Below are 11,730 nucleotides of genomic sequence, written 5' to 3'. Positions count from 1 at the left end.
CTTTACTGATTGGCCTAGTTAAATAAAGTTTAAATTAATAAAATAAAAAAATAAAAAAATGAAGGATCCGTTACCGTTTATTGTTTATTTATCTTGAAAAAGGTTGCTAATGATTCAAATTATAGGCTTTGTTTACATGATTACTTTCATCTGAATCAGTTATGATTTCGGAGGAAAGGCTATTAAAGCCAGAAATGAGGACAATAGACCAAATATCGGACTTCCTTTATGGCTGAACCGAACTGGGGGGGGGGGGGGGGGGGGGGGGGGGGGAGAGAGAGAGAGAGAGAGAGAGAGAAAGAGAGGAGGAGGAGGAGGGGATAGCCTAAGAGGAAGGAAACGGCGAGGGCTTCATCAACAGACAGGGGAGTCTCTTGTCAGGCTGATAGAAGGCTGGCTATATCAAATGAAAGCCTGACACGGGATACGCCACGGAAATCTCTCTGGCTGAGATAACCTCGTCGACGTTTACAGAAAATCATTCCAGCGGCTGGAGATCCAGATGTTTACGTAAAACAAGCTGTCAATCGTATTCTTGGAACTGGAACTTTCATCGCATTTTGATTCTCTCTGTGCTGCTTGGGGGGGTGGCTACAACGGTGCCACATTTAACTCGTTTGCGTCACGCTTTGGAGTTTCCTCCCTGGTTAGACATTTGTCGTTTGCTGAGGTTTTGAGACCAAAACCGAAATTCCAGACCATTTTTGGCTGGTGGGCTAAAACTGCGTTCTCCGATGGGTTACATGGCGTGCGTTTGATCCTGGGGTGTGTGCTGCGCGATGGCCGCGTCGGGCGGACGGAAGAGCGAGAAGTTGGACGAGGCACAGGCGTTGGCCCGGAGCTGCGCGGGGAGACCGGACTTTCTCCCGTGCGACGGACTGTCCATCTGCGCAACACACAGCCACGGGAAGTGCTTCAAGCTCCACTGGTGTTGCCACTTGGGATGGTGTCACTGTAAGTAGCCTTGCTTAAAGACCGTCGATGTCTCACCATTCTCTGGGTTCTCCATGTGCTTAGCTGTGCTCTCCGCTCACTCCCTGGTTGGAAGGAGAAATTCAATGAATGTCTATAAATAGCCTGTTATATGCGAATGTTTACAAGAATAGCAGCCTATTGTTTGACTTCAGACAATTCTACTGCCCTACCAAGCAAAAAGGCAGTAACTGCTCATAGCTTGGAACTGAGAAAATGGCTTTTATTTACGTTGGTTTCATAGTAACTTTATACAGTTACTGCTAACATGACCCCTATTTTATCCTGAACACAATTATAATAGAGACAGGATACTTGTCCACATGATCATGCATGTCTTTAATTCTAGCAAAAATGACTAACTCATTTTCAACCAAATGAGCAATTACTGCCTTTTTGCTTGGTAGGGCAGAATAGCCCTCTTCCGTTTTTGTTGGCTTGTTGGAAACCAGACATACATCCTCTTAGCTGGATGGGACAAGTCAACACAGACATTCTGATGTGATAGACTACATATCTAAACACAGAGCCTACATTCAGCTGATAAAACCAGTAGCAGGCTAGAATATTGTTACTAGTTATTCAATGTTGGCTCAGTGGTGCAGACAGACAGACAGACAGACAGACACACACACACACACACACACACACACACACACAGTATGATGAACCTCCACCAGTGTACCATTCATGGACTGTCACCCTCACAGCTGGAAGCTGCTGATAGAGAGAGAATGAATGATGTTAAAGACAGTGAATTCATTCAACCTCTTATTCATCAACAGACCATGTCTGTCTTGCAGCTCAGCCTCAGCAGTTGGCTACTGAGATGACTAAATAGACTACACTGTCTTACAATCTATAGGAATCTCATGACCAAGTCTCCAAGAATTCAGACAGGACTGCCAGACTAGAGTATTGAGGATCATTGTCTGGACCTTGAGGTTATAAACTACAGTTGGCTCTCCTTACACCAACATATGTTTTTAGGCAACAAGCTTGTTTCTCTGCACTACAACAGACACACCAGACATTGATGAAGGTATTATCTGGTTTCTCTGCACTACAACAGACACACCAGACATTGATGAAGGTATTATCTGGTTTCTCTGCACTACAACAGACATTGATGAAGGTATTATCTGGTTTCTCTGTACTACAACAGACATTGATGAAGGTATTATCTTGTTTCTCTGCACTACAACAGACATTGATGAAGGTATTATCTGGTTTCTCTGCACTACAACAGACATTGATGAAGGTATTATCTGGTTTCTCTGCACTACAACAGACATTGATGAAGGTATTATCTGGTTTCTCTGCACTACAACAGCTGGGTTGTGATGAAGGTATTATCTGGTTTCTCTGCACTACAACAGCTGGGTTGTGATGAAGGTATTATCTGGTTTCTCTGCACTACAACAGCTGGGTTGTGATGAAGGTATTATCTGGTTTCTCTGCACTACAACAGACATTGATGAAGGTATTATCTGGTATCTCTACACTACAACAGACATTGATGAAGGTATTATCTTGTTTCTCTGCACTACAACAGACATTGATGAAGGTATTATCTGGTTTCTCTGCACTACAACAGACATTGATGAAGGTATTATCTGGTTTCTCTGCACTACAACAGCTGGGTTGTGATGAAGGTATTATCTGGTTTCTCTGCACTACAACAGACATTGATGAAGGTATTATCTTGTTTCTCTGCACTACAACAGACATTGATGAAGGTATTATCTGGTTTCTCTGCACTACAACAGACATTGATGAAGGTATTATCTTGTTTCTCTGTACTACAACAGACATTGATGAAGGTATTATCTGGTTTCTCTGCACTACAACAGACATTGATGAAGGTATTATCTTGTTTCTCTGTACTACAACAGACGTTGATGAAGGTATTATCTGGTTTCTCTGCACTACAACAGACATTGATGAAGGTATTATCTTGTTTCTCTGCACCACAACAGACATTGATGAAGGTATTATCTGGTTTCTCTGCACCACAACAGACATTGATGAAGGTATTATCTGGTTTCTCTGCACTACAACAGCTGGGTTGTGATGAAGGTATTATCTGGTTTCTCTGCACTACAACAGCTGGGTTGTGATGAAGGTATTATCTGGTTTCTCTGCACTACAACAGCTGGGTTGTGATGAAGGTATTATCTGGTTTCTCTGCACTACAACAGCTGGGTTGTGATGAAGGTATTATCTGGTTTCTCTGTACTACAACAGACATTGATGAAGGTATTATCTGGTTTCTCTGCACTACAACAGACATTGATGAAGGTATTATCTGGTTTCTCTGCACTACAACAGACATTGATGAAGGTATTATCTGGTTTCTCTACACTACAACAGACATTGATGAAGGTATTATCTTGTTTCTCTGCACTACAACAGACATTGATGAAGGTATTATCTGGTTTCTCTGCACTACAACAGCTGGGTTGTGATGAAGGTATTATCTGGTTTCTCTGCACTACAACAGACATTGATGAAGGTATTATCTGGTTTCTCTGCACTACAACAGACATTGATGAAGGTATTATCTGGTTTCTCTACACTACAACAGACATTGATGAAGGTATTATCTTGTTTCTCTGCACTACAACAGACATTGATGAAGGTATTATCTGGTTTCTCTGCACTACAACAGACATTGATGAAGGTATTATCTGGTTTCTCTGCACTACAACAGCTGGGTTGTGATGAAGGTATTATCTGGTTTCTCTGCACTACAACAGACATTGATGAAGGTATTATCTTGTTTCTCTGCACTACAACAGACATTGATGAAGGTATTATCTGGTTTCTCTGAACTACAACAGACATTGATGAAGGTATTATCTTGTTTCTCTGTACTACAACAGACATTGATGAAGGTATTATCTGGTTTCTCTGCACTACAACAGACATTGATGAAGGTATTATCTTGTTTCTCTGTACTACAACAGACGTTGATGAAGGTATTATCTGGTTTCTCTGCACTACAACAGACATTGATGAAGGTATTATCTTGTTTCTCTGCACCACAACAGACATTGATGAAGGTATTATCTGGTTTCTCTGCACCACAACAGACATTGATGAAGGTATTATCTGGTTTCTCTGCACTACAACAGCTGGGTTGTGATGAAGGTATTATCTGGTTTCTCTGCACTACAACAGCTGGGTTGTGATGAAGGTATTATCTGGTTTCTCTGCACTACAACAGCTGGGTTGTGATGAAGGTATTATCTGGTTTCTCTGCACTACAACAGCTGGGTTGTGATGAAGGTATTATCTGGTTTCTCTGTACTACAACAGACATTGATGAAGGTATTATCTGGTTTCTCTGCACTACAACAGACATTGATGAAGGTAATATCTGGTTTCTCTGCACTACAACAGCTGGGTTATGATGAAGGTATCCTTACATTGTTAATAATGTAATACAACACCACAACACCAAGTTACACTCAGCCACCAGTAGAGGGCAGGCTCACTTCCTCACTGTCTGACCAGGTTACACGTGGTGAAAACAGGTGATAGAAGACCAAGCCAATGCTGAGGGATATATAGAGAGTGTGTGTGTTTGTGTGCCCGACATCCCCACTAAACCTAATCATCAGGGAGAGAGGGAGGGAGAGAGGGAGGGAGAGGGGAGGAAAAGGGAAGGGAGGAAGAGGGAGTGTTTAACCAGGGTCCATAAAGCCCTGTAGTGAACCAGGGACCATAAAGCCCTGTAGTGAACCAGGGATCATAAAGCCCTGTAGTGAACCAGGGATCATAAAGCCCTGTAGTGAACCAGGGATCATAAAGCCCTGTAGTGAACCAGGGATCATAAAGCCCTGTAGTGAACCAGGGATCATAAAGCCCTGTGGTTAACCAGGGACCAAGGGTTTGACGTGTGTGTGTGTGTGTGTGTGCCGTTGCGTCTTTGTCCATATGTTTGTACGTTTTGGAGAAGTGAGACCCTAGAAACGCCTGTGAAATGTGTTGTCAGTCAGTTTCCTTTTCTGTATCAGTAACACAGTCATCTGTCCCGACTCTTGTCTTCACAGTACTGTTCAGTAACTGGTAGCTGCGTGTCTGTCAGCCTACATCCTCTGTAATGCTCCTCCATTCTCCGTTTGCTGCATTGTTATTGTGATGGGTAAAGTCAAGCAGTCCTGTGTCTCCGGGCCGGACCCCAAAACAACATTGTTATTGTGATGGGTAAAGTCAAGTAGTCCTGTGTCTCCGGGCCGGACCCCAAAACAACATTGTTATTGTGATGGGTAAAGTCAAGCAGTCCTGTGTCTCCGGGCCGGACCCCAAAACAACATTGTTATTGTGATGGGTAAAGTCAAGCAGTCCTGTGTCTCCGGGCCGGACCCCAAAACAACATTGTTATTGTGATGGGTAAAGTCAAGCAGTCCTGTGTCTCCGGGCCGGACCCCAAAACAACATTGTCATTGTGATGGGTAAAGTCAAGCAGTCCTGTGTCTCCGGGCCGGACCCCAAAACAACATTGTTATTGTGATGGGTAAAGTCAAGCAGTCCTGTGTCTCCGGGCCGGACCCCAAAACAACATTGTTATTGTGATGGGTAAAGTCAAGCAGTCCTGTGTCTCCGGACCGGACCCCAAAACAACATTGTTATTGTGATGGGTAAAGTCAAGCAGTCCTGTGTCTCCGGGCCGGACCCCAAAACAACATTGTTATTGTGATGGGTAAAGTCAAGCAGTCCTGTGTCTCCGGGCCGGACCCCAAAACAACATTGTTATTGTGATGGGTAAAGTCAAGCAGTCCTGTGTCTCCGGGCCGGACCCCAAAACAACATTGTTATTGTGATGGGTAAAGTCAAGCAGTCCTGTGTCTCCGGGCCGGACCCCAAAACAACATTGTTATTGTGATGGGTAAAGTCAAGCAGTCCTGTGTCTCCGGGCCGGACCCCAAAACAACATTGTTATTGTGATGGGTAAAGTCAAGCAGTCCTGTGTCTCCGGGCCGGACCCCAAAACAACATTGTTATTGTGATGGGTAAAGTCAAGCAGTCCTGTGTCTCCGGGCCGGACCCCAAAACAACATTGTTATTGTGATGGGTAAAGTCAAGCAGTCCTGTGTCTCCGGGCCGGACCCCAAAACAACATTGTTATTGTGATGGGTAAAGTCAAGCAGTCCTGTGTCTCCGGGCCGGCCGCCAAAACAACATTGTTATTGTGATGGGTAAAGTCAAGCAGTCCTGTGTCTCCGGGCCGGACCCCAAAACAACATTGTTATTGTGTCAAGCTGAAGTGACAGAGGATGGCATTTCAAAAAGTATATCATAGTCAGACTGTATTCTATAGCCTGAACACACTAATGTTATACACAGAACACCAACACACAGCTGTCTCTGGGCTGACTGTCTGTGTGCTGACTGTCTCTGGGCTGACCGTCTCTGGGCTGACCGTCTCTGGGCTGACCGTCTGTGGGCTGACCGTCTGTGGGCTGACCGTCTCTGGGCTGACCGTCTCTGGGCTGACCGTCTCTGGGCTGACGGTCTCTGGGCTGACTGACTCTGGGCTGACTGACTCTGGGCTGACTGACTCTGGGCTGACTGATCACTGAGAGAACAGGCAGAGAGGGGTCACTCTCAGAGGTTATAGTTCAGCTGCCACTTGACCTCTCTGGTCCGTCAAACCTTATCAAACCATCTGGCCCGTTGCCATTTGTGATCCCCCCACACCCAACCTCCCTCTCCTCCCATCCTAGATGATTCAGACCCTGCTGGCAGCATTAACAGAGGTATCCCTCTGGGGGGATGGAGGTATGGCAACAGCTCTCTCTCTCTCCTCCTCCTCCTATGGAAACAAACATTGCTGAGGCTGTTACAGCCATGTTTCCATCACCTCCACTGTGTATATTATATGAAGTGTCTATAGTTCTCCCACCGATGCCGCCGTTGTTATGCATAATATTATATGAAGAGTATGAAGTGTACATTAGACAGGGGTTATAGTTAATATAGGTCCTTAATAATAAACAGGAAGTGTACATTAGACAGGGGTTATAGTTAATATAGGTCATGAATAATAAACAGGAAGTGTACATTAGACAGGGGTTATAGTTAATATAGGTCCTTAATAATAAACAGGAAGTGTACATTAGACAGGGGTTATAGTTAATATAGGTCATGAATAAATAATAGTGAATAATAAACAGGAAGTGTACATTAGACAGGGGTTATAGTTAATATAGGTCATGAATAATAAACAGGAAGTGTACATTAGACAGGGGTTATAGTTAATATAGGTCATGAATAATAAACAGGAAGTGTACATTAGACAGGGGTTATAGTTAATATAGGTCCTTAATAATAAACAGGAAGTGTACATTAGACAGGGGTTATAGTTAATATAGGTCCTTAATAATAAACAGGAAGTGTACATTAGACAGGGGTTATAGTTAATATAGGTCATGAATAATAAACAGGAAGTGTACATTAGACAGGGGTTATAGTTAATATAGGTCCTTAATAATAAACAGGAAGTGTACATTAGACAGGGGTTATAGTTAATATAGGTCATGAATAATAAACAGGAAGTGTACATTAGACAGGGGTTATAGTTAATATAGGTCCTTAATAATAAACAGGAAGTGTACATTAGACAGGGGTTATAGTTAATATAGGTCATGAATAAATAATAGTGAATAATAAACAGGAAGTGTACATTAGACAGGGGTTATAGTTAATATAGGTCATGAATAATAAACAGGAAGTGTACATTAGACAGGGGTTATAGTTAATATAGGTCCTTAATAATAAACAGGAAGTGTACATTAGACAGGGGTTATAGTTAATATAGATCATGAATAAATAATAGTGAATAATAAACAGGAAGTGTACATTAGACAGGGGTTATAGTTAATATAGGTCATGAATAAATAATAGTGAATAATAAACAGGAAGTGTACATTAGACAGGGGTTATAGTTAATATAGGTCCTTAATAATAAACAGGAAGTGTACATTAGACAGGGGTTATAGTTAATATAGGTCATGAATAAATAATAGTGAATAATAAACAGGAAGTGTACATTAGACAGGGGTTATAGTTAATATAGGTCATGAATAATAAACAGGAAGTGTACATTATACAGGGGTTATAGTTAATATAGGTCATGAATAATAAACAGGAAGTGTACATTAGACAGGGGTTATAGTTAATATAGGTCATGAATAATAAACAGGAAGTGTACATTAGACAGGGGTTATAGTTAATATAGGTCATGAATAATAAACAGGAAGTGTAAATTAGACAGGGGTTATAGTTAATATAGGTCATGAATAATAAACAGGAAGTGTAAATTAGACAGGGGTTATAGTTAATATAGGTCATGAATAATAAACAGGAAGTGTAAATTAGACAGGGGTTATAGTTAATATAGGTCATGAATAAATAATAGTGAATAATAAACAGGAAGTGTAAATTAGACGGGTTATAGTTAATATAGGTCATGAATAATAAACAGGAAGTGTAAATTAGACAGGGGTTATAGTTAATATAGGTCATGAATAATAAACAGGAAGTGTAAATTAGACAGGGGTTATAGTTAATATAGGTCATGAATAATAAACAGGAAGTGTAAATTAGACAGGGGTTATAGTTAATATAGGTCATTAATAATAAATAGTGAATAATAAACAGGAAGTGTAAATTAGACAGGGGTTATAGTTAATATAGGTCATGAATAAATAATAGTGAATAATAAACAGGAAGTGTACATTAGACAGGGGTTATAGTTAATATAGGTCATGAATAATAAACAGGATGTGTAAATTAGACAGGGGTTATAGTTAATGTAGGTCATGAATAATAAACAGGAAGTGTAAATTAGACAGGGTTATAGTTAATAGAGGTCATGAATAATAAATTATGAATTAACAGTCTGAGAAGTAATGTGATAATAAACAGGAAGAGACATGATGTCCTCTGGGGGAGCAGGAAATGTACTACTTCCTGCTTGCATCTACAGGCTTAAAACCACAGTCTCTGTATGTCGTCATCCCAAATGACTCTGGTCAAAAGTGGAGGGGAGTGTATGTCAAATCAAATCAAATCAAATGTATTTATATAGCCCTTCGTACATCAGCTGATATCTCAAAGTGCTGTACAGAAACCCAGCCTAAAACCCCAAACAGCAAGCAATGCAGGTGTAGAAGCACGGTGGCTAGGAAAAACTCCCTAGAATGGCCAAAACCTAGGAAGAAACCTAGAGAGGAACCAGGCTATGAGGGGTGGCCAGTCCTCTTCTGGCTGTGCTGGGTGGAGATTATAACAGAACATGGCCAAGATGTTCAAATGTTCATAAATGACCAGCAGGGTCGAATAATAATAATGTGTGTGGAGTGGGGGTACCTGTCATCCTCTACATGTACCTGTCATCCTCTACATGTGGCTGTCATCCTCTACATGTACCTGTCATCTTCTACATGTGGCTGTCATCCTCTACATGTACCTGTCATCCTCTACATGTAGCTGTCATCCTCTGCATGTACCTGTCATCCTCTACATGTGGCTGTCATCCTCTACATGTACCTGTCATCCTCTACATGTACCTGTCATCCTCTACATGTACCTGTCATCCTCTACATGTACCTGTCATCCTCTACATGTGGCTGTCATCCTCTACATGTACCTGTCATCCTCTACATGTAGCTGTCATCCTCTGCATGTACCTGTCATCCTCTACATGTACCTGTCATCCTCTACATGTACTTGTCATCCTCTACTCTACATGTACCTGTCATCCTTTACTCTACATGTACCTGTCATCCTCTACTCTACATGTACCTGTCATCCTCTACTCTACATGTACCTGTCATCCTCTACTCTACATGTACCTGTCATCCTCTACTCTACATGTACCTGTCATCCTCTACATGTACCTGTCATCCTCTACTCTACATGTACCTGTCATCCTCTACTCTACATGTACTTGCCATCCTCTACTCTACATGTACTTGCCATCCTCTACTCTACATGTACCTGTCATCCTCTACTCTACATGTAGCTGTCATCCTCTACTCTACATGTACCTGTCATCCTCTACTCTACATGTACCTGTCATCCTTTACTCTACATGTAACTGTCATCCTCTATATATATGTATATATATATCTGTATTGTAGTCTGGTCCTGGTAGATACTGTAGTCTAGTCCTGGTAGATACTGTATGTAGTCTAGTCCTGGTAGATACTGTATGTAGTCTAGTCCTGGTAGATACTGTATATAGTCTAGTCCTGGTAGATACTGTACTGTAGTCTAGTCCTGGTAGATACTGTATGTAGTCTAGTCCTGGTAGATACTGTATGTAGTCTAGTCCTGGTAGATACTGTACTGTAGTCTAGTCCTGGTAGATACTGTATGTAGTCTAGTCCTGGTAGATACTGTACTGTAGTCTAGTCCTGGTAGATACTGTATGTAGTCTAGTCCTGGTAGATACTGTATGTAGTCTAGTCCTGGTAGATACTGTATGTAGTCTAGTCCTGGTAGATACGGTATGTAGTCTAGTCCTGGTAGATACTGTATGTAGTCTAGTCCTGGTAGATACGGTATGTAGTCTAGTCCTGGTAGATACTGTACTGTAGTCTAGTCCTGGTAGATACTGTATGTAGTCTAGTCCTGGTAGATACTGTATGTAGTCTAGTCCTGGTAGATACTGTATGTAGTCTAGTCCTGGTAGATACTGCATGTAGTCTAGTCCTGGTAGATACTGCATGTAGTCTAGTCCTGGTAGATACTGTATGTAGTCTAGTCCTGGTAGATACTGTATGTAGTCTAGTCCTGGTAGATACTGTATGTAGTCTAGTCCTGGTAGATACTGTATGTAGTCTAGTCCTGGTAGATACTGTATGTAGTCTAGTCCTGGTAGATACTGTATGTAGTCTAGTCCTGGTAGATACTGTATATAGTCTAGTCCTGGTAGATACTGCATGTAGTCTAGTCCTGGTAGATACTGTATGTAGTCTAGTCCTGGTAGATACTGCATGTAGTCTAGTCCTGGTAAATACTGTACTGTATATAGTCTAGTCCTGGTAGATACTGTGTGTAGTCTAGTCCTGGTAGATACTGTATGTAGTCTAGTCCTGGTAGATACTGTAGTCTAGTCCTGGTAGATACTGTATGCAGTCTAGTCCTGGTAGATACTGTACTGTATGTAGTCTAGTCCTGGTAGATACTGTATGTAGTCTAGTCCTGGTAGATACTGTATGTAGTCTAGTCCTGATAGATACTGTAGTCTAGTCCTGGTAGATACTGTATGTAGTCTAGTCCTGGTAGACACTGTTTTAACATCCGTTCTAGATGCTCTGTCTTGAGAGGAGCTACCTGACTGCTAGTGTAGGAAGTATGAATTATTGAACAGACAGAGAGACTGCTCTGTCCACACTGACCCAAAACCAAGGGATTACCAAGGGAATTACCCAGAGAACCTAGGACAGGGATGGGCAACTCCAGTCCTCCAGGGCCTGATTGGTGTCACACTTTTGCCCCAGCTAACACACCTGACTCCAATAATCACCTAATCATGATCTTCAGTTAAGAATGCAGTTAGTTTAATCAGCTGTGTTCGCTAGGGATGGGGGAAATGGTTGACACCACTTCAGAGGTGGGCTTGAACCCAACCTGAGAGTTTCAACCTGAAACTCACCCCGAGAGCTACACCCCGAGAGCTACACCCTGAGAACTATAACCTGAGAGCTACAACCTGAGAACTGTAGCCTGAGAGCTACACCC

General features: G+C 42.0%; 1 protein-coding gene across 1 annotated transcript in view; it reads left to right on the top strand.

The window, feature by feature from the left end:
* The first annotated feature begins 384 nt into the window (after positions 1–384).
* LOC139372238 (UPF0524 protein C3orf70 homolog A-like) overlaps positions 385–11,730 on the top strand; it is a 33,716-nt gene continuing 22,370 nt past the window's right edge. The window contains exon 1 of the mRNA XM_071111999.1: positions 385–954. Within this exon, the coding sequence (XP_070968100.1) occupies positions 780–954 (175 nt within the window). The 5' untranslated portion in view covers positions 385–779. The remainder of the gene's footprint in view (positions 955–11,730) is intronic.

This window comes from Oncorhynchus clarkii, chromosome 18 (assembly GCF_045791955.1).
Source record: "Oncorhynchus clarkii lewisi isolate Uvic-CL-2024 chromosome 18, UVic_Ocla_1.0, whole genome shotgun sequence".
Lineage (NCBI taxonomy): Eukaryota > Metazoa > Chordata > Actinopteri > Salmoniformes > Salmonidae > Oncorhynchus > Oncorhynchus clarkii.
Note: the sequence above shows the minus strand (reverse complement) of the source record. Positions and strands in the feature narration are given on the sequence as shown.